The sequence below is a fragment of the Lepus europaeus genome, chromosome 5 (assembly GCF_033115175.1).
Source record: "Lepus europaeus isolate LE1 chromosome 5, mLepTim1.pri, whole genome shotgun sequence".
NCBI lineage: Eukaryota > Metazoa > Chordata > Mammalia > Lagomorpha > Leporidae > Lepus > Lepus europaeus.
The window spans coordinates 13,096,644-13,121,044 of NC_084831.1; the positions used below are offsets into that span (position 1 = coordinate 13,096,644).

Genomic DNA, 24,401 nt, shown 5'->3' on the forward strand with positions numbered 1-24,401 from the left:
TTGCCTAAGAGAGGCTCCTGGACACTCAGCGCTCACAGCTCTACCCAAGTCAGCACAAGTGGGAGCTGCAGCCAGGGATTCAATGGTACGAGCAGACCCAGTCACCCTTGGTGGAACTCGGCAAGACGCGAGCAGGTCTTCTGCTGGCAACGAGACAGTGCAGGCTTCCACGACTGCAGATGCAGGGAGAGGACCCCACTCACCTTGTCTTCACTCAGGGGCTCAGCGTTGGACTCATCCAAAATGATCTCCATGATGCTAAGCACCTGCTCAGCCACAGCTGCTCCCCCACTGTCCTTGCTTTCTTGCTCAGCTACCAGGGCCTGTAGGAGAGGGAGAGCCAGTCACTCTCAGAACCAAACTCAGCTACAGGGGGCGACACTGGCACCGTGGCACAGATTAAGCTGCCATGTCACAGTACTAATTTAAGTCCGGGCTACTCTGCCTCCAATCTAGCTTTCTGCTAATGCATCCTGGGAGGCAAAGTGGATGGCACCACATGAGAATACGGAACAGAATTCCAGGCTGCTGGCTTCAGCCTGGTCCAACCCTTCCCACTGTGGGCGTTTGGAGGGTAAGCCAATAGACAGAAGGTCTTTCTTTCTCTCTGTGTCATTAAAACAAACAAAACAACCCTACGTCCACTCATCTGCTCAAGGATGCCCTTCATGGTCTTAATTCCCAGAGACTTAGTGTGCACCGTAGAATCTGGACCGCTGCAGGCAGTGCCTTCTCTCATCTCTCACCTGAACTCAGCAGAGGGACAGGGGACCTTCTGGATGCCATGGCAACTGCACAAGTGTGAGCCAGCAGGAGGAGAAGCGTCAGCTCAGTGACCCAAGCCTGGCCTCCTCACAGCCAGACAGCAGAAGGGCTTGAGATGAAGCTCTGAGGCCACTTTATCTGAGCCCAGAACTGAGATGTCTTCCCCCACCAGGACATGTAAGGCTCCCTTCCTCATCACCCACAGCCCACACTCTTTACCAGGTTTAGAGTCCCCAGCATGACGTTCAAAGTGTTCATTTCCAGTTTGACCAGCTGCTGACGGTTGACTTTAACCTTCACACAATAACTGAACAATTTTAGCAGCACCTGACAAGAGAAGACAGTCAAAACCCATGAGGCTATCTGCAGGTATAGGTGCAGGGACGAGCAGGAAAGAAATGCCAAGAGGGGCTGGGCACAATCACCACATGCACTTTCTGAAATGAGGAGCACAGGGAGGAGTGGTGACCCTCCAGGGGCCACGGCTGGGCTCTCATATAAGCTTGGGAATAGCAGTGTTTTCCAGGGATGGTGCCTGCAGGCTGGGTACATCTTCCTTCCTCTCTACAGCAAGGACCCAGTTCCTAATGGGACAGGTGCTGTTCTGTTGCCTTGGGGAAATCCCAGCACCAACGGCAGGCAGAATGATCCCAAAGCTCATGGCTTCCATGAGCTCAGAACTGCGTCAGTCATTTAAACCACAGGCACAATGATACATGTTTTCATGCACCCCGAGTGGTGAAAAGGTACCTATGGACGCCTCTAATCGTTATTAATGAGACAATTGTATAAACCCCCAAACACAATCCTATGATGTGGGAAATGAGCTACATTACAAAATTCCATTTAAAAAGCAGTAATAAAATAGTAACGATGACTGACACAAGTGCAGTTATCTGGGTAAAGACAATCAGACACGGCCCCAGGGATGACTGAAGAGCTATCAGAGAAAGCTCCATCACAATGGTTGTAGGAGTGGGAGGATGAGGGAACTGCCAGGTCCTTCACTGGCCTGCCCGGGCCCACAGCACCATGCTGCCCTCTAGGGTGAAGTGGCACGATGGCTTCTGTCAATGCTGGAAGGCTGGCCCCCACCTTGCTGACCCCAACTCACTGTTAGAAGGTGACGCCCCTGCTTGAAATCTCTGATCCCTGCCAGTCTGGTAAGCATGCAATCCAAGCCCCCACATTGGGCCATCACCCCAGCCATCTTATACACTTCTTCTTCATCTTCTTCTTCATCTGCAGAGAAGGAAGCCAAGCAGAAAGAGAGGCAGGTGAACGTGGAAACCAGACAGATGGCCCCCTTCCAGGATGGCAGCCAAGAGCCTTTTTCTAATCTCCAATAAAGACTCAGCTCATAAAAGGGTCAGAATTGGATAGTAAACTACAGCATCTCCCTCTTGTGAGCTTAAGGTTTCAATTAAAATTACTTACTCAAATGTGAAAATATGTACTACTACCATCAATGGCAGAAAAAACTATCTAAAAATAAATCTGAACAAGTCTGTTGCTTACTGCATTTTTCCCCTATAAAAGCCAAGTTTTTCTCAACTCCTACAGGTATCTGAATTAGGCCACAGATGCTGATGGCTTTCCCTTCCACAATTCTGATGCAGAGGTACTGCAGAGTATTTGCTAAGAATACTCAAGTCCTGGGATGTGACCCACTCAGGAGTCCAAAATCTCAAATCCACCTAGCCACACTGTCTAGGGGAAGGACCACTATTACCTGTGGTGGAGTCCAGCGACTCGATGAATTCCTCGGTTGCATCACCCAGCAGCCCCCGCATCCGATAAACAATCCTCATGGGCTCCCCCTGAACACAGAAACTTACTTGTCAACAGGACCAGAAAATGCAAAGCACTCGACACCTACTCTTGCTTAATGCTTCAGCAATGTGGGAGAACCGCTTAACCACAAAATCTCTCAGAATCCAAACACACTGAAGCCTACTGAGGTGCAAGGAAGTTATTTTATTCAGTGTCTACTTCAGGCTAGACATTGTATGAAATACTTCACAAACATGATCTCATTCAATCTCATCAAAACACCATGTAATAACTACGATGACTATTTATTGTTCTACTCCGTGCTAGGTCCTATGCTAATTAAGCATTTTATAACTCCCTTTTAAGTAAGGTCAAACAGCTTGTTCAAAACTACCCACCTTAAACCCAGGTCTAAACCCAAACCTGCGTTCTCCCTGGAGTAGATATTCCGTAATCAACAGAGCCCACTACCCAAAGAATCAGGACAAGTGAATTCCTTTATATCAAAGAGCTTTGATTCAAAACTCAAAAATCAAAAGCAAGAAAAGAAATCAATCTTTGCATATGGTGAATCTCAGGTCTTCATATGGCCATAAAAAAGGAGGCAGTTCATCCATATTTTTTCAATTTAAAATCCATAGCCTGATAGAAATAAATAGAAACAAAGCTTCCTCAAATCAGATCATAGCACTTCTACTAAACTAAATCAGGAGAGTTCACTGTATGCCAGACACTGAGCACAGCACTATCACAAGTGATGCTCACTCTGGAGATGAGAAACAGGCTCAGTCACACTACAAGACACTCAGTGGGAGGCAGTTACCACCCTAACTCAAGTTCATACTCAGCTTCAGAAGTGGGACCTGCAGAGAAAGGCCAGTTCCACAAGGGTTTTCAGCCCTGGAAGCCCAATGGGAACTCCTTAGACAGAACAACCACCAACAATAGACAGAAAACAAAACAGGCTGTGGCGAGTAGCTAAAGAGACAGGCTGGGGGCTGGCATTCTGGCACAGCAAGAGAAGCTGCTGCCTATGATGCTGGCAACCCACATGAGCACAGGTTCGAGTCCCAGGGGCTCCACTTCTGATCGAGTTCCCTACTAATGCGCCTGGGAAAGCAGCAGAAGACGGCCCAAGTGCTTGGGCCCCTGCTACCCATGTGGCAGACCCAGACGGAGTTCCGGCTCCTGGCTTCAGCACAGCCCAGCACCAGCTGTTGTGACCATTGGAGGAGTGAACCAGCAGATGGAAGAGCTCTATCAACCTCTCTACATGTAACTCTGCCTTTCAAATAAACAAATAAGTCTTTGAGGCCACTACAAACTCTGGACTTGGCAAGAGCACTCCTCTGTGGACAGTGCACACCAATGTGAGGGAGGAAGGATTCTCAATTTGTTTTTTTTATTTTATTTTATTTTTTATTTATTTTTATTTTTGACAGGCAGAGTGGGCAGTGAGAGAGAGAGAGACAGAGAGAAAGGTCTTCCTTTACCGTTGGTTCACCCTCCAATGGCCGCTGCGGCCAGCGTGCTGCGGCCGGCGCACCACACTGATCCAAAGCCAGGAGCCAGGTGCTTCTCCTGGTCTCCCATGCTCCCAAGCACCTGGGCCATCCTCCACTGCACTCCTGGGTCAGAGCAGAGAGCTGGACAGGAAGAGGGGCAACTGGGACAGAATCCGGCACCCCGACCGGGACTAGAACCCGGTGTGCCGGTGCCGCAAGGCGGAGGATTAGCCTATTGAGCCGTGGCACCGGCCAGGATTCTCAACTTGTAACTTGCCTTACGGTTCAAAAGGGGAGATGCCCATTTGTATTCTTTGAGTTCACTACCAACATTTGCAAGGATACTTCAGCACAAGTAGGAGAATAGAAATGAGCAAGGCCAAAATGTATAACTAATTAAAGGTCAAAGGTACAAATAGTATGCTGTTCAATTTAGTTTCAGAAGAAGAGGGCCGGCCGGTACTGTGGCATAGTGAGTAAAGCTGCCACCTGCAGTGCCAGTATCCCATAAGGACGCTGGTTTGAGTCTTGGTTGCTCCACTTCTGATCCAACTCCCTGCTAATGTACCTGGGAAAGCAGTGGAAGATGGCCCAAGTGATTGGACCCCTGAACCTGCGTGGGAGACCCAGAAGAAGCACCAAAATTCTGGTTTCAGATTGGCTCAGCTCCAGCCACTGTGGCCATTTGGGGAGTGAATTAGTAGACAGAAGATCTATCTCTCTCTGCCTCTCTGTAACTCTGCCTTTCAAATAAATAAGTCTAAAAACAAAAAGTCTGCTGTGTTTCACTGGCACAGTAGCTTGCTGGAATTAAGTTCTATATTTTATTCATTTAAAAGACAAATGGGGATGGAAATGTCACAGGAAGAAAGAAAAGGAATAAAGACCAAAAAAAAAAAGGCAGAGGGGCTGGCATTGTGGCATAGCAGGTGAAGCTGCCACCTGCAGTGCCAGCATCCCATATGGGTACTGGTTCGAGTCCCGGCTGCTCCACTTTCCATCAGCTCTCTGCTATGGCCTGGGAAAGCACAGAAAACGGCCCAAGTCCTTGGGCTTCTGCACCCGTGTGGGAGACCAGGAAGAAGCTCCTGGCTCCTGGCTTTGGATCAACTCAGCTCCGGCCGTTGGAGTCATTTAGGGAGTGAACCAATGGATGGAAGACCTCTCTCTCTATAACTCTTTCAAATAAATAATATAATTCTTTAAAAAAAACAAAACCATAGACGAGACCTTTGACCCAACTATTGGGAAAATGTTCTCAAAAGTGAACAAGTCCATAAAAAGTTGAGAATGAACCTCAGTTGAGAGGCATTCAAATGAAAAGAGAAAGGTGCAAGGCATCAGGCCCTCCCCATCAGTGTGCCCTCAGGAGCCAGCTGGCCTGGAGGCTCTGGGCTGTGCACAAGCAGGAAAGGCTCAGGCTCTCCTGAGGCCCTTCCACCCTCACGAGTCAGAAACCTCCAGAGGATGACAAGATCACTGGTCTCCTCCACTTGCCCACACACAGCAGAAGGGAAGCTCCAAGTCCTGCAGCAAGCTGGATGAGAAATGATTCACAATGGCTTCTCCTGGTTCAAGTCAGCCCAAGTCAGAAAAGGAAAAGCACACTTGCAAGTAAGGTACACCTACCTCATTTGTGGTACACCAGACTTTCTTGTAAACCTCGGCCACAGGAAGGTCCAAACTAATGATTTTATTGTTCACCAGAAGCTGAACAGAGAAGCAGATAAGGCTGTTAACCCAAACAACTGCAAGGCAAATACATCTCAAGATCACAGGGCACCTTATATCAGTGGTTCAGGGCTCAGGGACCTCTCAACAGATGCTCCTGCTCTAAACAAATGTACATGTGTGCACAGTTTCAGGGGTCGCAAAAAATCCGTAACACAACCAAGGTCTCCCACTTAGAAACCCTGCTAAGGACGTTCTGCTGTCCTTTGTCCATCTCGTGTATACAATAATGCCCAATCCTAAAGGTTCTCTGTTGGAAGGTGTCAGACACAGGCCACACACTTGCAAAGGCTTATAATGCCAGTATTCAGGGAGCTCAATTAACTTGGAATCACTGAGATGCCTCTGTCAGCAGTGACAACAACAGTAAAAATATACCACCATCTCCACTAGGCACTAACCACTTGCTTATTCCATGCCGAGCACCAGGCAGAGCCCTTCACAGGTAGTGAACCTTAACACAGGGAAGGTGGAATCATTAACCCCAATCTATGGGTGAGAAACTGGAATCAAGAACTTGCCCAGGCAGGCGCCGCGGCTCAATAGGCTAATCCTCTGCCTGCGGCGCCGGCACACCAGGTTCTAGTCCCGGTCAGGGCGTCGGATTCTGTCCCGGTTGCCCCTCTTCCTGTCCAGCTCTCTGCTGTGGCCTGGGAGTGCAGTGGAGGATGGCCCAAGTCCCTGGGCCCTGCACCCCATGGGAGACCAGGAGAAGCACCTGGCTCCTGGATTCGGATCAGCGTGGTGCGCCGGCCACAGCGGCCATTGGAGGGTGAACCAACAGTAAAGGAAGACCTTTCTCTGTCTCTCTCTCTCACTGTCCACTCTGCCTGTCAAAAATAAAAAATAATAATAATAAAAAACCGAACTTGCCCAACGTCAAGTGGTTATTCAGGGAAGCACCTGGGTCCGAATCCTTAACCTACTTCTAATCAAGGGCAATAAGGTTCCAGGTGTGTTACCTCCATCCCACTGTCGTCCTCCAGGAGAGCCACCAGGTCGCAGTCCTGGCAAATCTTGTTCTTTATGTCCCTCATGAGCGGCCCGATGCCTGGCTCGTTGCTGCTGTATGGGTTCCCGGGCATCCTGCCCTGTAAGAAGTCTTCTTGCTGGGGGTCCTTTTCCAGGGTCACAAAGAACTCAGTGACTTCATTCTCCTCCTACAGGACAGAGTGCAGGGCGCATCAAGGGGCCTGCAGATGCAGTCACACCAGGCTACCTTTCTCTACGGACACCTGACGGCCTCTCGTACATGAAGACACAAAGGACAGGAAGCTCAGGGGCAACTCCAAAACATCCAGACACGATTCCTGAAGCCTGCAACACTAAGCATCTGCTCTGAAACTCACGGGAGGATGAGGAGAGTCTAACAAAATAAGCAGATGAGAAGTGGCAGGCTTGCCTCCTGCGAAGCTACCCACACAGGGGCTGGACAACTTGTCACTGCTGACCCTGAGGTTCATGCAGAGGGCTTCTCTGTAGGACACAACGTTCAACAATCTCATTGTGAACTGATCTCACAATCAGTGCAGCCTTCCTCAACTGTAGCAGGGGTCTCTGATCATACCACGCTTCCACACAGTTCAGGACAGGGGAAACACAAACACGCTACGGGTGTGCACAAAACAAAGGGGTAAGAAAGAAGGAAGAGCATGAAAATGTCTTTATAGGGGCTGGCACCATGCCGCAGCAGGTTAAGCCTCCACCCTTGGCACCAGCATCCCATACAGGCATTGGTCTGAGTCCTGGCTGCTCCACGTCTGATCCAGTTTCCTGCTAATGCACCTGGGAAAGCAGTAGGAGATGGCCCAAGTGCTTGGGCCCCTGCACCCACATAGGAGACCCAGATGAAGCTCCTGGGTTTGTATCTGCCCAGCTCTAGCCGATGTGGCATTTGGGGAATAAACCAGCAGATAGACCTGCCTCTCTCTCTCTCTCTCTCTCTCTCACTCTGCCTTTCAAACAAATAAAAAAATTTTTATGAAAAAAAAGAAAAAAAAAGAGAAAGTTTTTAAATTCTAGCTCAAAACTGTTATGGTGCTGGGTTAAACAGCCACTTGCAACTCCAGCATCCCATATCAGAGTGCTGATTTGACTCCTGGCTGCTCAGCTCCTGATCCAGCTCCCTGTTAATACACCTGGGAAACCAGCAGATGATGGCCCAAGCACTTGGGTCCCTGCCATCCATGTAGAAGACCTGGACAGAGTTCCTGGCTCCTGGCTTCAGTTATGGTCATTTGGGGAGTCAATCAGCAGAGGAAAGATCTCTGTTTCAGGGGCTAGTGTTGTGGTGCAGCGGGTTAACGCCCTGGCCTGAAGCACTGGCATCCCATATAGGCACCGGTTCGAGTCCCGGCTACCCCACTTCCAGTCTAGCTCTCTGCTATGGCCTGGGAAATCAGTAGAAGATGGCCCAGGTCCTTAGGCCCCTGCACCCAAGTGGCAGACCTAGAAGAAGCTCCTGGATCGGCGCAGCTCTGGCTGTTGCAGCCAATTAGGGAGTGAACCAACGAATGCAAGACCTCTCTCTCTCTGCTTTCATCTCTCTGTGTAACTCTTTCAAATAAATAAATCTTGGGGCCGGTGCTGTGGCACAGCGGGTTAAAGCCCTGGTCTGAAGCATTGGCATCCCAGATGGGTGCCAGTTCTAGGTCTGGCTGCTCCTCTTCTGATCCAGCTCTCTGCTATGGCCTGGGAAAGCAGTAGAAGATGGCCCAAGTCCTTGGGCCCCTGTACCCGTGTGGGAGACCTGGAAGAAGCTCCTGGTTCCTGCCTTCAGATCGGCACAGCTCCAGACGTTGTGGCCATCTAAGGGAGTGAACCAGCGGGTTGGAAGACTTCTCTCTGTCTCTACATCTCTCTGTAACACTGTCTTTCAAATAAATAAAATAAATCCTTAAAATAAGTAAATAAATCTTTAAAAAAAAAAAAAGAAATATCTCCGTTTCAAATAAATAAATAAATCTTTAAAACAAACAAAAAACCTCTTCCACAACATGGTGGGCTGATTAAGCAATGGGATTTTCACAGTGGAAGATTAGCTCTAGTTAAAAAAAAAAAAAAAAAAGTTAACCTTGACCTTGAATTTAGGAACTAAGACCAAGGGAGGTCTTGATTTCTCACCAGGAACAGGAAGATTTTTGCGGTTGCTTGTGTTTGTGTTTCATGTCAATGGATCTGGCCCCCAAGTGCTCAGTGAGATTCCCCATAACTACAATGAATCACCAAAAGGCTTCAGGGCCAAATGTCTCACGCTCACATGTGGGCACCCTAAGGAAGGAGCACCCTGCTTACAGGATAGATGATGCTACAGAGCCTCTCAAAGATGAACACAGGAGTTCGGTAGTCATCCAGATGGTAGCGCTTGGCTGTCTCAATGCACACAGCCATGAAAGCCTTGGTTTCCGACTCTGTACCTGCCAAAAAACCACAGTGGCCAAGTCAGTCAGGAAACAGCTCACTTGTGTAAACAGATGAGACTTTAAATGACAATACCGTCACTGACAGATTCCTGAAGCCCAGTTAGTCTATGAACGCCCTACACGGCAGCACCAATAGTTCAACTGGACACTCAAGACTGACTGCTTTATACCCAGACTACATTCGATTCAATAAACTAATGCCAGGTCAACATGTATTGCCCTGAGTATATTACTCCTTAAGGAAAGGCGCAATGCCTTATTCAACTTAGCATCCCCTTGTCCAAAACAGGTACTCAAAAAATGCCAAATAATAATCTTAATTGTGTTCTAGTTCAATCAAAGGGAAGTTGTAGTTTTTGTATTTTTAAAGACTTATTTTATTTATTTGAAAGACAAAGTTACAGAGATAGGTAGAGACAGAAAGAGAGATCTTCCATCCACTGGTTCACTCCCCAGATGGCTGCAATGGCCGGAGCTGCGCCAATCCAAAGCCAGGAACTTCTTCCAGGTCTCCCATGTGGGTGCAGGGGCCCAAGGTCTTGGGCCATCTTTTACTTCCAGCCCTGGGAAGTTATAGTTTTAAGCTCCATTCTAAAGATTAGGTAAATTGCCCACTATGAGTCAGAGATAACTTTGCGTTATAAGAAAGGGAGGAGGGGCCGGCACTGTGGCATAGTGGGTAAAGCCACCGCCTGCAGTGCCAGCATCCCATATGGGTGCTGGTTTGAATCCTGGCTGATCCACTTCTGATCCATCTCATCATCTCAGTAGAACATGGCCCAGGGCCTCGGGCCCCTGCACCCATGTGCAACACCCTGAGGAAGCTCCTGGCTCCTGGCTTCGGATCAGCACAGCTCAGGAGGCCATTGGGGCCAAATGCGGAGTGAACCAGCAGACCCCTCTCTCTCTGCCTTTCCTCTATCTGTGTAACTCTGACTTTCAAATAAATAAATAAATCTTTTTTTTTTTTTTAAAGGGAGGAAATACGGTGTTTTTAAGAGTCCCACCACCCGGCATCATGGTCTAGCAGATTAAGCCTCCACTTGTTACGCTGGCATCCCATATGGGAGCTGGTTCAAGATCCGGCTGCTCTGCTTTCAATCCAGCTCCCTGCTAATGTGCCTGAGAAAGCAGTGGAAGATGGCCCAAGTGCCTGAGTCCTTGCACCCATGTGGGAGACCCAGAAAAAACTCCAGGCTCTTTGGCTTTGGCCGGTTGTTGTGGCCATTTGGGGAGTGAACCAGTGGATGGAAGATCTGTCTCCCCTCATCTCTCTGCCTTTCAAATAAATAAAAAACAAAAGTGTCCACTGTGGGCAAAATGGCAGATGAGGTTCCCTGACCTACAACCCACTCCCCACGAGGTAAAAACAATTTAACATGTTGAAGTAAGCACTGGCACTGTGGTACAGCAAGTTAAGCCCTGATCTACAAGGCTGGCATCCCACACGGGCACCAGTTTGAGTCCTGGTGGCTGCACTTCCGATCCAGCCGCCTACTGGTGTGCCTGGGAAAGCAGTGGAAGATAGCCCAAGTCCCTTGGAATGAATGAGGGGATGGAAGATCTCTCTATCTCTCTCTGTTACTTTGCCTTCAAATAAATTAATAAGTCTTTTAAAAAATTTGAATTAAAAGGTAGCAATGAAGTGACACATTAGCAAAAGCCAAAAACTAGGAGAAACAAGAACCTAAGGAGGCCGGCACCATGGCTCACTTGGCTAATCCCTGTGGCCTGAGAAGGCAGTGGAGGATGGCCCAAGTCCCTGGGCCCTGCACCCATATGGGAGACCAGGAGGAAGCACCTGGCTCCTGGCTTCGGATCAGCGTGCCGGCCGTAGTGGCCATTTGAGGGGAGAACCAACGGAAGGAAGACCTTTCTCTCTGTCTCTCTCTCTGTCTTACTCTGCCTGTCCAAAAAAAAAAAAAACCCAAGGAAATAAGCAAAACAATGAAGCCAGTTTTACTTTGAACTTTGATCTCTACAACCTTAAAAAGCCCCAAATCTGGCCGGTGCCGTGGCTCACTGGGCTAATCCTCTGCCAGCGGCGCCAGCACTCCAGGTTCTAGTCCCAGTCGGGGCGCCGGATTCTGTCCCGGTTGCTCCTCTTCCAGTCCAGCTCTCTGCTGTGGCCCGGGAAGGCAGTGGAGGATGGCCCAAGTGCTTGGGCCCTGCACCCCATGGGAGACCAGGAGGAAACACCTGGCTCCTGGCTTCGGATCGGCGCAGCACGCCGGCCATAGCGGAAGGTGAGCCAACGGAACGAAGACCTTTTCTCTCTGTCTCTAACTCTGCCTGTCAAAAAAAAAAGAGCCCCAAATGTGTGGAGGCCGTGAGTTCCACAGAGCTACACACGCTCTCCTGCATAAACCTTTGGGGTAAGGGCCAGCTGGAAACCACGCTCCCCTTTCCTCCAACTGCACAGCCGAAGGGAAACTGTCTTTCCTTAAAATACCGCACTGGGCTTGGGGGCAGTTCTGTGGTGACGCAGGTTAAAGCCCCAGCCTGCAGCGCTGGCATCTGATATGGGCGCCAGTTCAAGCTCCTGCTACTCCTCTTAGATCCAGCTCCCTGCTCATGCACCTGGAAGGCAGTGGAAGGTGGCCCAAGTGCTTGGGCCCTGCACCCGCGTGGCAGACCTGAAAGAAGCTCCTGGCTCCTGGCTTCAGATCGGCACGACTGCAGCCACTGCAATCAACTGGGGAGTGAATCAGCAATAGAAGACTCTCTCTCTCCCCCTCTCCTCTCTCTGTGTAACTCTCTCAAATAAATAAATAAATCTTAAAAAAAAGAAATAAAGCACTGGGTAGAGGGGAAATTTCCCCAGTGAGAACTCCTAACAAGCTGTCCCCTCACAGAGGTTGTGGCTCAAATCTTGTACTTGCTAGGAGGCCTGAAAAATGTGAAGCTCAGAACAAGGGCAGCTCAGGATGGCACTGCCCTGTGAGGCTGGCAGAAGTAGCTACAAAGCCTCTCTGGGAAAACTCATTCTTGACCAGGTCCTAAAGAATTTCCCCAGGCAAACCTCAAAAATATGAGGTCACATTCAAAAATCATAAAATTCAGCAAGACTTAAGGAACCATGACCAAGAGCCAGAGAACAAATAGATTCAGGTTCACACACATTTCAGGTTTTAGAATTATCAGACACAAATATAATTAATGTTTAAAAATTATAAAGGAGATGGGAAATGTGAATAAAAAACAAGGACTATAAAATCTAAAACTACAAGAACTCAATGGGCGGCACAACCAAATTACACACAGTAAAGAAAAAAATGGATGACCCGAAGAAATTACCCAAAATACAACATAAATATACATGAGAAGATCACTATCAAAGAGAGGCTGAAGAGACACAAAAAGGGTCTGCAGTGTGGAACAGGTTAAGCCACCCTTTGTGATACTGGCACCCCCTACTGGAGCACTGGTGGGAGTCCCAGCTGCTCTGCTTCTCATCCTGTTCACTGCTAAAGCACCTGGGAAAGCAGAGGAGGATGAGCCAAGTGCTCGGGCCCCTGCACCCATGTGGGAGACCCGGATGGAGCTCCTGCCTCCTGGCTTCAGCCTGGTCATTGCAGAGTGAACCAGTAGATGGAGGATTCCTCGGTCTCTCCCTCTATGTAACTCTTTGAAATAAATAAGTAAATAAACATTTTAAAAAGCAGAGACGTAGCCAAGAGTGAGAATGGAGTTCCACAAGGAATAGGGAGAGAAACTACAGCAGAGGCAATGAAGAAACAATGGCTGAGAATTTTCCAGACTGTTAGGTGCTATCATCTGAAAACCCTTGATCTCTAAGCTTAAATGTCCAAACTGACTGAGCCTAGCTTGGCATCACTAATCCAAAGCCAATCCTCTCTTGAGAGCTGGGTTCTTGCTCTGAACAGAGCGATGTCTGCCACTCCTCCGGCTCTGGGGCCGGGGACATCAGCCCCAGGCTCTGGGAAGCTCAGCAGTCCTACCTGTGGTCATGTCCTCCAGCATCTCCAGCAGCATGTCCTGCGTCTCATCAATCAGTTTGGTTCTCTGCACCACCAGCTTCCGCAGGCACAGGTATCCATTCAGCACTGTACCCACCAAGCGACTTTTAAAGTGCCTTTTGATTGATTCCACCTCAACAAAAGAGGAGAGAAGGCCTGTGGGGACATAAAAAAGGAGCAAGGAAGCTCCGTGTCTTTACAAGATTGTAAACAAAAAGACAGGGGAAGCCCAGAGTAGGTGCTCAGTGAAGGGAACTGGCCAATACCAAACAGAAATGCAAATATATAAACCCATCAACGAGGAGGGAAACAGAGCTTAACTCTCCATCACCCACACAACTAAGGCTCCGTGCTTCACACAAACCCCGGAGGCCCTAATGCAAGGCCAGGGAACTCTACCTGTGAGGCTTTTGAGGGCATAGCCTTGCTGCAGATCAGTGCTCAAAGTGGCTTCCTCCAGGGCCAACAAGCGAGCTATTTCCTAAAAGGGACAAGCACAGTTAATATGACAGCACTGTCCATGGTCCCGGCCACCAGCACTATTGCGGGAGATCGCAGCGCCCAAGGACGCTCTTGCAGAATTCCTTTCTATGACTCTCTTTCGGTGCTAAGAGACTGCGTAAAAACTGGGAAGACTCTAAACACCCCCAAAGACTGCTGTAGCCAAACGATAAAGCCACAAAATGTATTTTCAGCATTTCTTTTTCTCAGCAAAAAGAATACCACAAAGTTTGTATCAGTACAATGAATGGAAAGCAAGGGGAAAGAGGGTTTTCTTGGAAGTGAGATGGGATACCTTGGTGATGAGGTTGCCCACATAGGGCAGGACTCCCCGAGCGGCCAGGTAGACTTTCCAGTGAGCTGAAGTGGTGAGCTTCTGGTAGAGAGCCAAGTATTCGGCCGCACACTCCCCAGCTACGCTCAGCTCATCCAGGTAACTGCCACCAGAGAGACAGGGCCCATCAGAGAAGCCCAAAGTACCAACAGCTCCTCTTTTTCCTATCTCCTGCTGTCCACCTCTTCCCTCCAGGGTCTAGGAGGTGGCGGGAGGGCATCTGAGAAAAATCCCAAACCCACCCCTTGGGAATAACTCATAGCACAAAACAGGGAATGAATGCCGCACTCTTCAAGCATTCTTATTTTTATCCTTTTTGCTGTGAGTGTTACACAAGATAATACATACCACAACATGCACTCCTAAGAGTTCAATAAATGTTAGCTCCTGCTGCTACTACTGCACACTGCAGTTCAGCTTTCTAACACGTCATTGTTCCTGTGGTCTTCCAAATGGGATGAATCAGTCAGAGACCACAGATGTGCCTCCCAAACCCTGACCCATGGACTCCTCAGGAAACAGGCAAAGGTTCTAGGTGAACTCTCGCCACCTTCCCTGTCCCAGACCCCAGGGGTACCTGGTGAGGAGGTCGAGGACCTGCTGCTTGCGGCTGGGGATGGTGGCCAGAGCTTCCACTATGGTGCAGGCAGCCTGCCGCGCGGCCTGTGTGGCTGGAGTGAAGAGCACCTGCAGGACAAGTGTGGCAGAGCCCAGGTCAGAGGACGCCCTGTCTCCCCAGACCTCAGTGGGCAGTCACCTGCTACCCACCCCTGGGAAGTTCTCCACGAGCCTCTCTAAGAAAAAGTCAAAGGTACAACTCCCCAGCTAAATCAAGATCCAACTGCCGGGAAGGGCACTTCTCTACATCAGCTAAACTGGTGAACACACCCTCAGAAGACGGAGGGAAAAAGACAAGTAGGGACTGTGCTTAGCAAAGTCTCTGGTCACAGCAGCAAAAGCGGGCAGCACAGGCACTGCGGTCCATTCTGTGAAGACGGCAGGGAGGAGATAAGCACACAAGCTTGATGGGAAAGGCAGAAGCAGATTCTGTCTGGCCAGTCCCCCGTGCTAGTGGCTGCCAACCAAGAGACCCTGCCTCCCCACTGCTTGGAAGGATGTTGGAAGAGCACGCAGACCGCAGAGCAGGGCAGACACACCCTGCATGGCGTCCAGGGCTAGGCTCGGGGCTGAGGGACCCAGGAGATGGCCACTCACCTGCCGCAGCCAGTTGTTATGCCCCAGTTTGAGATCCAATGGGGAGGTCCTCTTCCCCCGACGACTCAGGAACTGCTTCCACCTCCACACGTACTTCTCAGTCAAATAGAGATGGCGGAGCTCTGATTTGCTGGGGGCCTTCCCATTGCCATCTATCCCTGAGAAGCCAATGGTGGGAGGGATGGGTAAGTGCAAGAGAGTGGCAGACAGGGACTTGTCAAGACTGAGACAGGAGGGAGCCAATGTACTGCCATGGTAGGTATAGCCACTGCCTGTGACGCCAGCCTCCCATTTCGGTGCTGGTTCATGTCCTAGATGCTCATTTCTGATCCAGCTCCCTGCTAACAGCCTGGGAAAAGCAGCAGAACATAGCCCGTGTTTGGGCCGCTATTACCCACATGGGAGACCCTGATGAAGATCCTGGCTCCTGGCTTCAGCCTGGCCCAGCCCTGGCCATTGCAGCCATCTGGGAAGTGTACCAGCAGATGGAAAGATCTCTGTCTTTCACTTTCTCTCTATAACTCAAATTTTCAAATAAATAAAATAAATCTTAAAAAAAAAAAAGAGGCCGAGGCCGGAGTGCCCTGTTCCCCAGGCCTGGGAGAGACAGACGCACCTCTGATGGGAAGACACTTCTTCCAGGCTTCATAGGATGCCTTTGGATCTCTCTTGAGCCACAGCTGAGCCTGGGCATGGATCTCGTTGCAATAAGGCTTCACTGTGGTGAGTGCCTCTACAGGGACATCCTGGAGGGAGCAAGGGGAGAGGTCAAGAGCGCATCTGAGCCCCAGGCCCCACAGCATGGCAAGCAGCTCGGGAAGGGCAGCGTGCAGATCTTCTGTTTCCACACAGGGGCTCCTATGAAACCACCCGATCCAGCAGCACCTCCATACTGCACTTAAGGTCACTGACTGTGTGGGAAAGACATAGCTAGCTTCCTACACACAGCCCTGTAACAGCATACACTAATTCCTACCCAGACTGATCTGAAGTTTCCTAAAGCACAAGTCTTCAAGGATAACGAACAGTCACCAGAACGCAAGGAGCCCTTTCTAACCAGAGTGAGCCCCAGCCGGCACTGTAAGCGGCTGCTCTGAAGTTTTGACCTCAGGACCTTGCTAATACTCTTCAAAAGGTGCCGAGGGCTCCAAAGAGCTTTTTTCGTTTGTGGTTATATCTACTGATATGTATTACATTAAAAATTAAAACTGAGAGATTTTAAAAATACTTATGAATTTATTCAAAATAATTACTTGTCAACCTAAATAACATTTTAAACATTTTCCCACGCAAAAATAATCTAGAGGAAGGAATGACACCATTTAATATTTTTGAAAATTGCTTAATGATTGCTTTAGGAATAAAGCAGTTAGACTCTCCTATCTGCTCCTGAATTTAAACTGTTGTGATACATTGTGTCAGTTAAGGGCATGAAAAAATTCCGGCCTCCACAGATAAACTTTTCGAAAAGGGAAGAATATTTTAATAGTTTATTTAATTGAACTTAACACCAAAATTCAACAAATTGAATATTCTTAAAGATTAGCTCTAGGGTCCAGTACTGTGGCGTAGCATATAAAGCCACAGCCTGCAGTGCCGGCATCCCATGTGGCCACTGGTTCAAGTCCTGGCTGCTTCACTTCTGATCCAGCTCTCTGCTGTGGCCTGGGAAAGCAGTAGAAGATGGCCCAAGTCCTTGGGCCCCTGCACCCAGGTGGAGACCCAGGGGAAGCTCCTGACTCCTGGCTTCGGATCAGCACAGCTCCAGCTGTTGCAGCCAATTGGGGAGTGAACCAGCGGATGGAAGACCTCTCTTTCTCTCTGTCTCTCCTTCTTTCTCTATGTAACTCTTTCAAGCAAAATAAATAAATCTTTAAAAAAAAAAAAAAAAAAAGATCAGCTTTAATGTGAACTCTGAAAACACATCAATAACTTTAGTGAATATTCCAGGATACTAAACTTTATCTTCTACTCACACAGGATACTCTAACATACACTGATCATTTGGAAAAATACTAGCACGTAGAGTTCTGTCAATTTTTCTTAAAGTGACATGCTTACTTCATTGATTTTTGAAAGAAAACAGCTACCAAATATCCATGTCTGAACAACCACCACGTGCCTGTGTTAGCCATTCTTTCAAGCACAAGTGGGCTCTGCCTGGCTCAGCTCACGTCTCACATGGTGCTGGCCTTCAGGCCAATCACTGCCCCTGGGCTGCAGGAGGGGTGCTTCTGGTATACTTCCCATTTCTGCTATACTGGGCCTTAAGAAGACTAGCACTCAAGAGTGGAGACCTAATAAAATTAATCTGTGCTGCTTCCTCAAGGATGTTCTTGAATGAAAACAACACAGCAGTGCAGCACTGCCAGCGCAGCGGGTGAACCCGCTGCTCAGTCTCAGCCAGTGTTAGATTTGGCACATTAGCTCAAACATCAAGAGAGTGAAAAGGGCAAAGAGTGTCTTAGGGTAATTAGGAAAAGAATTTAGTCCTCACAGACTCCTGTTTGGAAGTCTTGGAACAGCTGGGGTCTGAGAACCCTATCTTGAGAAGTGGTGCTCTCTCTAGGTCAAACCAGAGCACAAAGCAAACACTGGGCTTCCATGCTTAGGGAGTAAGTAATTAGGCGAACATCTCCTTTTCCCTCATGTGGATGAAGTTCTACTTTTCAAAGACCAATTTCACTGCTAGGGAATCAGCTCTGAGGGGCAAAGTTTTTCCTCAAAGGGAAGCCCAACCCTGTCTTTCCTGAAGACTGTCTGGGCAGACCTGGACAAGAACAGGCTAGATTCCCCCATGAGCATAAACCCTGGCGCTCTAATCCCCACTGAGGGATGGCCCATTCGGATGAGGAATGTAAGCAACTTGCTGAAAGTCTCAATGCCAGAAATGAACAGAGCTGGGATGTGACCTCAAGAAGTCTGCTTCAGAATCTAGAATGTCCAATCCATACTGCAAGGGCTAAGACACCGGAGTAAGCTTTCTAGAAACTCAAGACATCAGACATGACCAGAGAAAGAGGTCATTATTCATAGGACTTCGCTTGCACTTCTGTATCTTCAAGTTCAGGACACACAGGTGCCCAGGGAACAAGGTGGGCTGCTGCCCTTCCTGCCCATCCCTCTTAGTCTCCCCAACTTGGCCCAGTACCTTGTTCTTCTTGCTGGTTGGAGCAGGTGGTTTAATCAGCTTCTGCAAGATCCGCAGGCACATGAGGGTAATGTTCTCAACAACCACGGGAGTCTTAATGTTCACAGCCATGAGGAAAAGGCTGAGAGCTAGGCATGGTCAGCAAAGGCAGAGTCACAATCACGAGAGACAGGCCAGCTGCACTAGCGGGGCCGCCCAAGTGTCATTTGCCCTCTGCTTCCCCCCTTCTAAAGTCAGGACTGCACAGTGAAGCCTCTCTTTGCTTCTAACTAGATGCTCCCCAAACTCACCACAGCGTAACCGGAGCTCCCAGCAACTGTCCTCCTTTGAGATGGAATCCGTCAGCAGCAGCATTTCATACTGCAGGCTACTCGCCTAGGAGGCCAAAAGGGAGAGACGTGAGTGGAGACAAGTCTGAAGAGTTAGTTCAAGCACTGGCGTTAGGTCCAAGTTCTGATCCAGAGCCTCAAAACTAAAATGCCTGCTCACTCACGGTGTCCCCGTGAGAGACAAAGGGTCTCGGGTGGAGACCCCTGTGTGCAGGCTCTCCCCGGGAACGTCCGTCTGAGATGAGCAGCTCTGCTGCTGGTGCCTTCGTCAGTCACCACAAAGGGACTGGAGGGGAGGTCGAGGGAAACGTAAGGAACATGAGGGGCGAGACCTAGAGGGCAGCTGTCCTGGTGTCTGCTCACCAGATCGGGGTTGGCCCAGTGGCCCTTGAGGGCAGTGGAGACTTTGCCAATGATCAGGTCATTCATTTGCTGCGTGGCTTCTGGATTATCTCTGGGTGGAGAGAGGCAAAGAAACAGAGTTGTGCTATTGTTGATTGCTTGTGACCCATCATTCTGCCCGAAGAAGCCAAGGGAAAACCAACCAATGGCTAGGGCCACCTGCCCTGAAATTTTCTACCTCCTCCTCCTCTTCCCGACCCTCACAAAACCCTGGTCTATAATGAAAGGGCCCATCGCAGCCACCTTTCCTGGAAACAGACGCTAACTGAATGAAGAGCAGCACCAGCTTACAGGACCTGTAACCCAGGCTGCAGAGCCCACACTTGCTGCCTGGTGCATCACTCTCCAAAACCCAGAAGGCCACTTGGTCTTGTCACAGCTCTTTCCTCCTCTTCTCCACGTACCTCCATGTCCTTTCCCACAAGGCATCTACATTTCCCACTGTGGCCCTTTGCAATAATGTCTCCACTATGAGTAGAAAAGGCATAAATTGTATCATACTGCTCTTTTGCTTCTCCGTCATCACACGGAGGCTAAGACCCCACAGGATCTGGCCCTGACTCTCCTGCACATGCTGCCTTGTAGCCTCGGCTCCACTGGCTGCTTCCTTTGCATGCAGCCCTCTGCCGGAGATCTTGGCACGGCTTGTGCCCACTGTCAGGCAGCACTTTGCTCAGGTATTCACCCCCTCCAGGACGTCCTCCTCAGTGGTCTTAGGCAAAACAGCAAGGCCCCCTGCAAAATCAGGGTCACCCTTCTGCTATGTTTTTCTTCACCACTGTACTTCCTAAAATCACTCTACGTAATGGTTTCCCTGTAGTTCTCTCAGGCTGGAATGCAGGCCACGTAGGGGCAAGAACTTAATCTCCAGGGTCTAGAACAGTGCCTGGGGTAGCACATGCTCAGTACAAACTTGTTAAATGAGTGAATAAATAACTTAGCAAATAACATTTATCAAGCATCGAACCTGGCCCAGAATTTATGACATACACTTAGTAAATAAACCACACAAAACTCTGGGGCAGTCTCTGGTACACATGAGTACTGAATACTCAACAAATGCAAGTTAATAATTAGGAATTACTTCATCCATCCTCACCACAAGTCTTTTGGGCGTTCACTACCATTAGCACTTTTCTGATGAGGAAAACAGAGGCTCGGAGAAATGAAGTAATTTGTCCACGGCCCAGGCAAAGCAGATACAGAGCTGGGTCTCTTTGGTCCAAACTCTAAGCTCTTGCTCCCTAAGCCCCAGCGCTCCACCACCTTCTTTCTGTAAGAGTTTCTACAGTCCAAGTGTCCAGTCATTCCCTTCTCCTCCCTCACCAGGACACAACACAAATACAAGTCAAATAAACCATTTACAAGGAAATCCGAGATTCAGTGCTCCCTAGGATCACTCATTATACCCTAGATATCTTCTTGTTTTCCTCTTTTTATGCTATCTAGTCCATTTGGCCACCAGAAGCACAATTCTTGGCAGTTTTTAGTGCTCCCAACTTCGCTGCTGCCACTGACCCCAGTGCCAATAACATGGTACAGGCTCTCACCGAGTTAGGAGGCACATGAGCTGGCGGACCTCCTCCCTCATGGCCGCAGCCCCCCGGCGAAGATTATAATCAAACAGTTCCCGGATAAGTCCCTGGGAGACAAGGATGTGCCTCAGGGCTGGATTGGTGGCCAGGGCCCGCAGTAGTGTGATACAATGTTCTGTGACAGCTGAGGCACAGCCATAGCACTTGGTGGAGGAGGTGTGGCCACAGCCCAGGACAGATAAGGCGCGGTACTGGCTGGCAGTGAATGTGGGCTGCACAGAGGTCCGGGATGATTTGGTGGCTGCTTCCCTCTGCTGCAGGTCGTATTCCAACAACTCTTTGCGAGAAGCAAACACTTTCTAAGAATAAAAGACAAAAAGAAAATAGCAATTAAGTAAAGAAAAAGAGGAATTAGCTTTGCTTTGGAAAATAAACTTTAAGTGCATTATATAACTGAACATTCTCAATACTCTCTACCAGTTAGATATTTTATCTCCATTTTACAAAGGAAGACACTGAAGCTTGGAGAAGTTGGTTGACGAAGTAAGGGGCAGAGGCAGAAGTGAACTCCGACCACAGTCAGGCTCCCAACTCCCATGTCAAACTGTCTCTTACCGAACCTAAATGTCAGAAATGTATACACAAGTAGCAAAAACGGCACCCCAGTAATTTGAGGGGCAGGTAAACTGGCTGCTCTCCTTATATGAGGTGCCACTGTCAGTGGCCAGCCTCCCCTCCCGCAGAGATCAGGGCTGTAACATTCCAGTTAATGCTTGACCTACTCAGGGTGACTGCAGCTGGAGTGTCCTTACCCATCAAGCCTGCAAACAGCACACACCAGGAAACAAAAAAGAACGGAAATCTTGGTTTTCCATTTTTGAAAACCAGTAACCCCTCTACTAAAAGATGAGTTGTGAATGGCCAAGAAAAACTGATCTATGCAACCTGCCCATCGCCATTATTCTGTTTCCTAGAGCAAACTCAGCTCTTTGATAAGCACCAGAACTCACAGTGGGGAAGATGCTGCTTGCTGTGGCTGCTCTGTTGTTCAGCTGGACAGGGCAAGCACAGCACCGACAACTGAACTGCTCTGGAAACACTGATCACACGCCAACAAAACACACTCGAAAGCTGCTCCCATCTCTACCTGGATGATTTTGGAGAGTTCGTCAAAAGAATTCTTGCAGTCTCCACAGTATTCCTGAGCCAACTGCAAGATGTAGCGATTCACACTGGCCGAAGTAGAGCTGATGCCTCCTGCTGTTCCCGAGTCATCCTGCAACCCCAAGGGTGAAACGTCAGACTTGAGCCCTAGAATGACCTCACCGAGGGGCAGTCTTCTCATCACAACCCATGTCCTTTCTACACGCCCCTTCTCTAGCATGGGATCACCTGCGGCTTTTCTGGGGCTGCCTCGTTCACTTTGCAGAGCAGGTTCTCCAGTTGCGGCCGATGTCCCATCAGCTGATGATATACTCGGTCAGCTTTGTCCAGGAGCGTATTGATGTTGGAGACAGCCTAGACAGGAAAAGACCTGTGTGAAGGCTTTTTAGCATAACGACTTTCCCTGATTTTCCTAATTAGGAATAATCCTAATTGTCATCCATTACTGAAACATTTCCTGTAAGTCAGGCACTGTGTTTCACACATTCTCTCTATTCTTCATGACAATCCTGCAAGTTGGGTATGTTTTTTTAATTATACACAGCTGGGGCAGATACTGTGGTGTGGTGGGTTAAGCCATTGCTTGAGACATCTGCACCTCATAAGAGAGTGCTGGTTCAAGTCCTAGTTACTCTATTTCCAATACAGCTTCCTGCCAACGCATACTGGGAGGCAGTGGATGATGCTACCCACATGGGAGACTCAGACTCCAGGCTCCTGGGTTTGGCCTGACCCAGTCCTGAATATTGAGTGCATCTGGAGAATGAACCAGTGTATGAGAGGTTGCTCTGCCTTTGAAGTGGATGAAGATAATTTTTTATAAAAAGAATATATACTACACACTTGACACACAATAAAACACAATATGGAAATAAGTAATTTATGCCAGGTCAAACAAGAATTAAAAAGCAGAGATGGAATGGGAACTTTGGTTTTTCTGACTCTAAAGCTAAATGTTCTTTTGTCCCAGTGGGTCCCAAAGCTTTCACTGTCCTTTAAATCTCCAGACACCACACTATGCTTACTGGGAACTAACCGTGGGAAAACCCAATACCAAGAAAAGGCCAACAGCCCCAGTAAGAAGCAGTCTATGAACAAGTGCAAGGCAAATCATCCAACTACTTTTGGCTTTTCTGAATACTTGAAATACTCAAGTTTCATCACTAACCAACATTTCCCCCAAAGCCCAGGCAAACCATGTTCTAATACACCTTATGCCACTATTTGCTCCCACCCAGAAGCTGGGCCTGAAATTGTGCTGCATGGAAGATTCGGGCGAGAAGGAAACCATACTTCACTGCAAGCTCAGGTCAAGGCCACTGCCCTTACACTAGGCCAGACGTGGCCTCACCTTCTTTCGGTCTTCTTCATTCTCGATGGGATCCACTGCACAGCAAGGCTTGGCGTAGAGCATGAAGTCAAAGCGAGCATATTTACAGAAGCCACAGGCATTGCAGAGGAAGGGATCTTTTTCATCATAGTTGATGGACCTGAAAACCACAGTGTTTGGAGTGAGTAGGACAGCAGAAGTTTGGTGCGGTGAGATGACTCTAGGGAGACACATCGTACCACATCTATATTCTGGAAATTACTGCAGGGACAGAGAATGACTTAAGTAACCAGGTAAGAAAGGAAGATCCAGAACTAAACTTAGGGGCCTCCCTCCTGGCCCCACGGCCCACCTCGGGATGGGGAGAGCAAACACATACACACACACACCATTCTTCCATCTCCCTCCCTCCTCTCTAGATCCACAGACCTACTGTACATTACAATAATCCTTTAAGTATTCTCTAATTGCCCACAAAGAGGCTACAGAAAAACACAAGGTGGGGCCAGCATTGTTTAAGCAGCTGCCTATGACACTGGCTTCCAATATGGGTGCCAGCTTGAGTCCTGGCTGCTCCACTTCCAAGCCTGCTCCCTGGGAAATCAATGATACATGAGCCAAGCATTTGGGTCCCTACACCCATGTGGGAGACCCAATTTCCAGGTTCCTGGCTTTGGCCTGGCCCAGTACCCGCTGGTCATTTCAGCCATCTGCCTTTCAAATAAAGAAAAGAAAGAAAGAGAAACATGCACGGAATCTCAATAGCCCTCGCCTGGGAAACAGGCCCTGGCTTACCTGCATTTATGACACTGATACACATTTTCTCCACAGTTGCCACAGACCCCTGGGTTGGCAGGGACCGAGGCGCTGCAGCGTGGGCACTGCAGCGTCTCTGTGGAGGCCTGGTAGTTTTCATAGAAGTCTGCAAACTCAATCATCAGATTGGAGGCCACAATGGGCAATGGCAGGTCGATCTTCACCTCTGTCTGCCCAGGGGTCAGCTGGACCTTCTTGGCTTTGTGCCAACGAGCGGGCCTAGGAGAGAGGGGGTCAGGTGGAGTAACAGAGGTTCTGAGAGCCTCTCATTGACTCTCAGTGATGGCAGTCTGATGAATGAAGACAGAGACTGCTCTATGTGTTTTTATAAGGCGATCAGTGGTTACTTTCAAGGAAAGGAATCTGGCAAACAGTAAGCTAACTTTAAAAAACAATTCTTCCACTGCATTTTCTCAGTAAAAAGGGATAAAAAATACTAGTGTTTTAA

General features: G+C 48.8%; 1 protein-coding gene across 2 annotated transcripts in view; it reads right to left on the minus strand.

Moving 5' to 3' along the window:
- Nucleotides 1–24,401, minus strand: part of UBR4 (ubiquitin protein ligase E3 component n-recognin 4) — a 157,591-nt gene that overhangs the window by 19,131 nt on the left and 114,059 nt on the right. For both annotated transcript variants that reach the window (XM_062190527.1, XM_062190526.1), the window contains exons 74-94: nucleotides 23,933–24,172; nucleotides 23,159–23,297; nucleotides 22,036–22,161; nucleotides 21,791–21,919; nucleotides 20,659–21,002; nucleotides 19,070–19,160; nucleotides 18,668–18,752; nucleotides 18,378–18,505; nucleotides 15,843–15,972; nucleotides 15,227–15,384; nucleotides 14,589–14,698; nucleotides 13,973–14,114; nucleotides 13,576–13,657; nucleotides 13,159–13,332; nucleotides 9,069–9,190; nucleotides 6,737–6,934; nucleotides 5,673–5,753; nucleotides 2,498–2,585; nucleotides 1,880–2,007; nucleotides 985–1,092; nucleotides 204–323 (exon numbers count right to left, since the gene is read on the minus strand). In XM_062190527.1, the coding sequence (XP_062046511.1) occupies nucleotides 204–323; nucleotides 985–1,092; nucleotides 1,880–2,007; nucleotides 2,498–2,585; nucleotides 5,673–5,753; nucleotides 6,737–6,934; nucleotides 9,069–9,190; nucleotides 13,159–13,332; nucleotides 13,576–13,657; nucleotides 13,973–14,114; nucleotides 14,589–14,698; nucleotides 15,227–15,384; nucleotides 15,843–15,972; nucleotides 18,378–18,505; nucleotides 18,668–18,752; nucleotides 19,070–19,160; nucleotides 20,659–21,002; nucleotides 21,791–21,919; nucleotides 22,036–22,161; nucleotides 23,159–23,297; nucleotides 23,933–24,172 (2,923 nt within the window). The remainder of the gene's footprint in view (nucleotides 1–203; nucleotides 324–984; nucleotides 1,093–1,879; nucleotides 2,008–2,497; nucleotides 2,586–5,672; nucleotides 5,754–6,736; nucleotides 6,935–9,068; nucleotides 9,191–13,158; nucleotides 13,333–13,575; nucleotides 13,658–13,972; nucleotides 14,115–14,588; nucleotides 14,699–15,226; nucleotides 15,385–15,842; nucleotides 15,973–18,377; nucleotides 18,506–18,667; nucleotides 18,753–19,069; nucleotides 19,161–20,658; nucleotides 21,003–21,790; nucleotides 21,920–22,035; nucleotides 22,162–23,158; nucleotides 23,298–23,932; nucleotides 24,173–24,401) is intronic.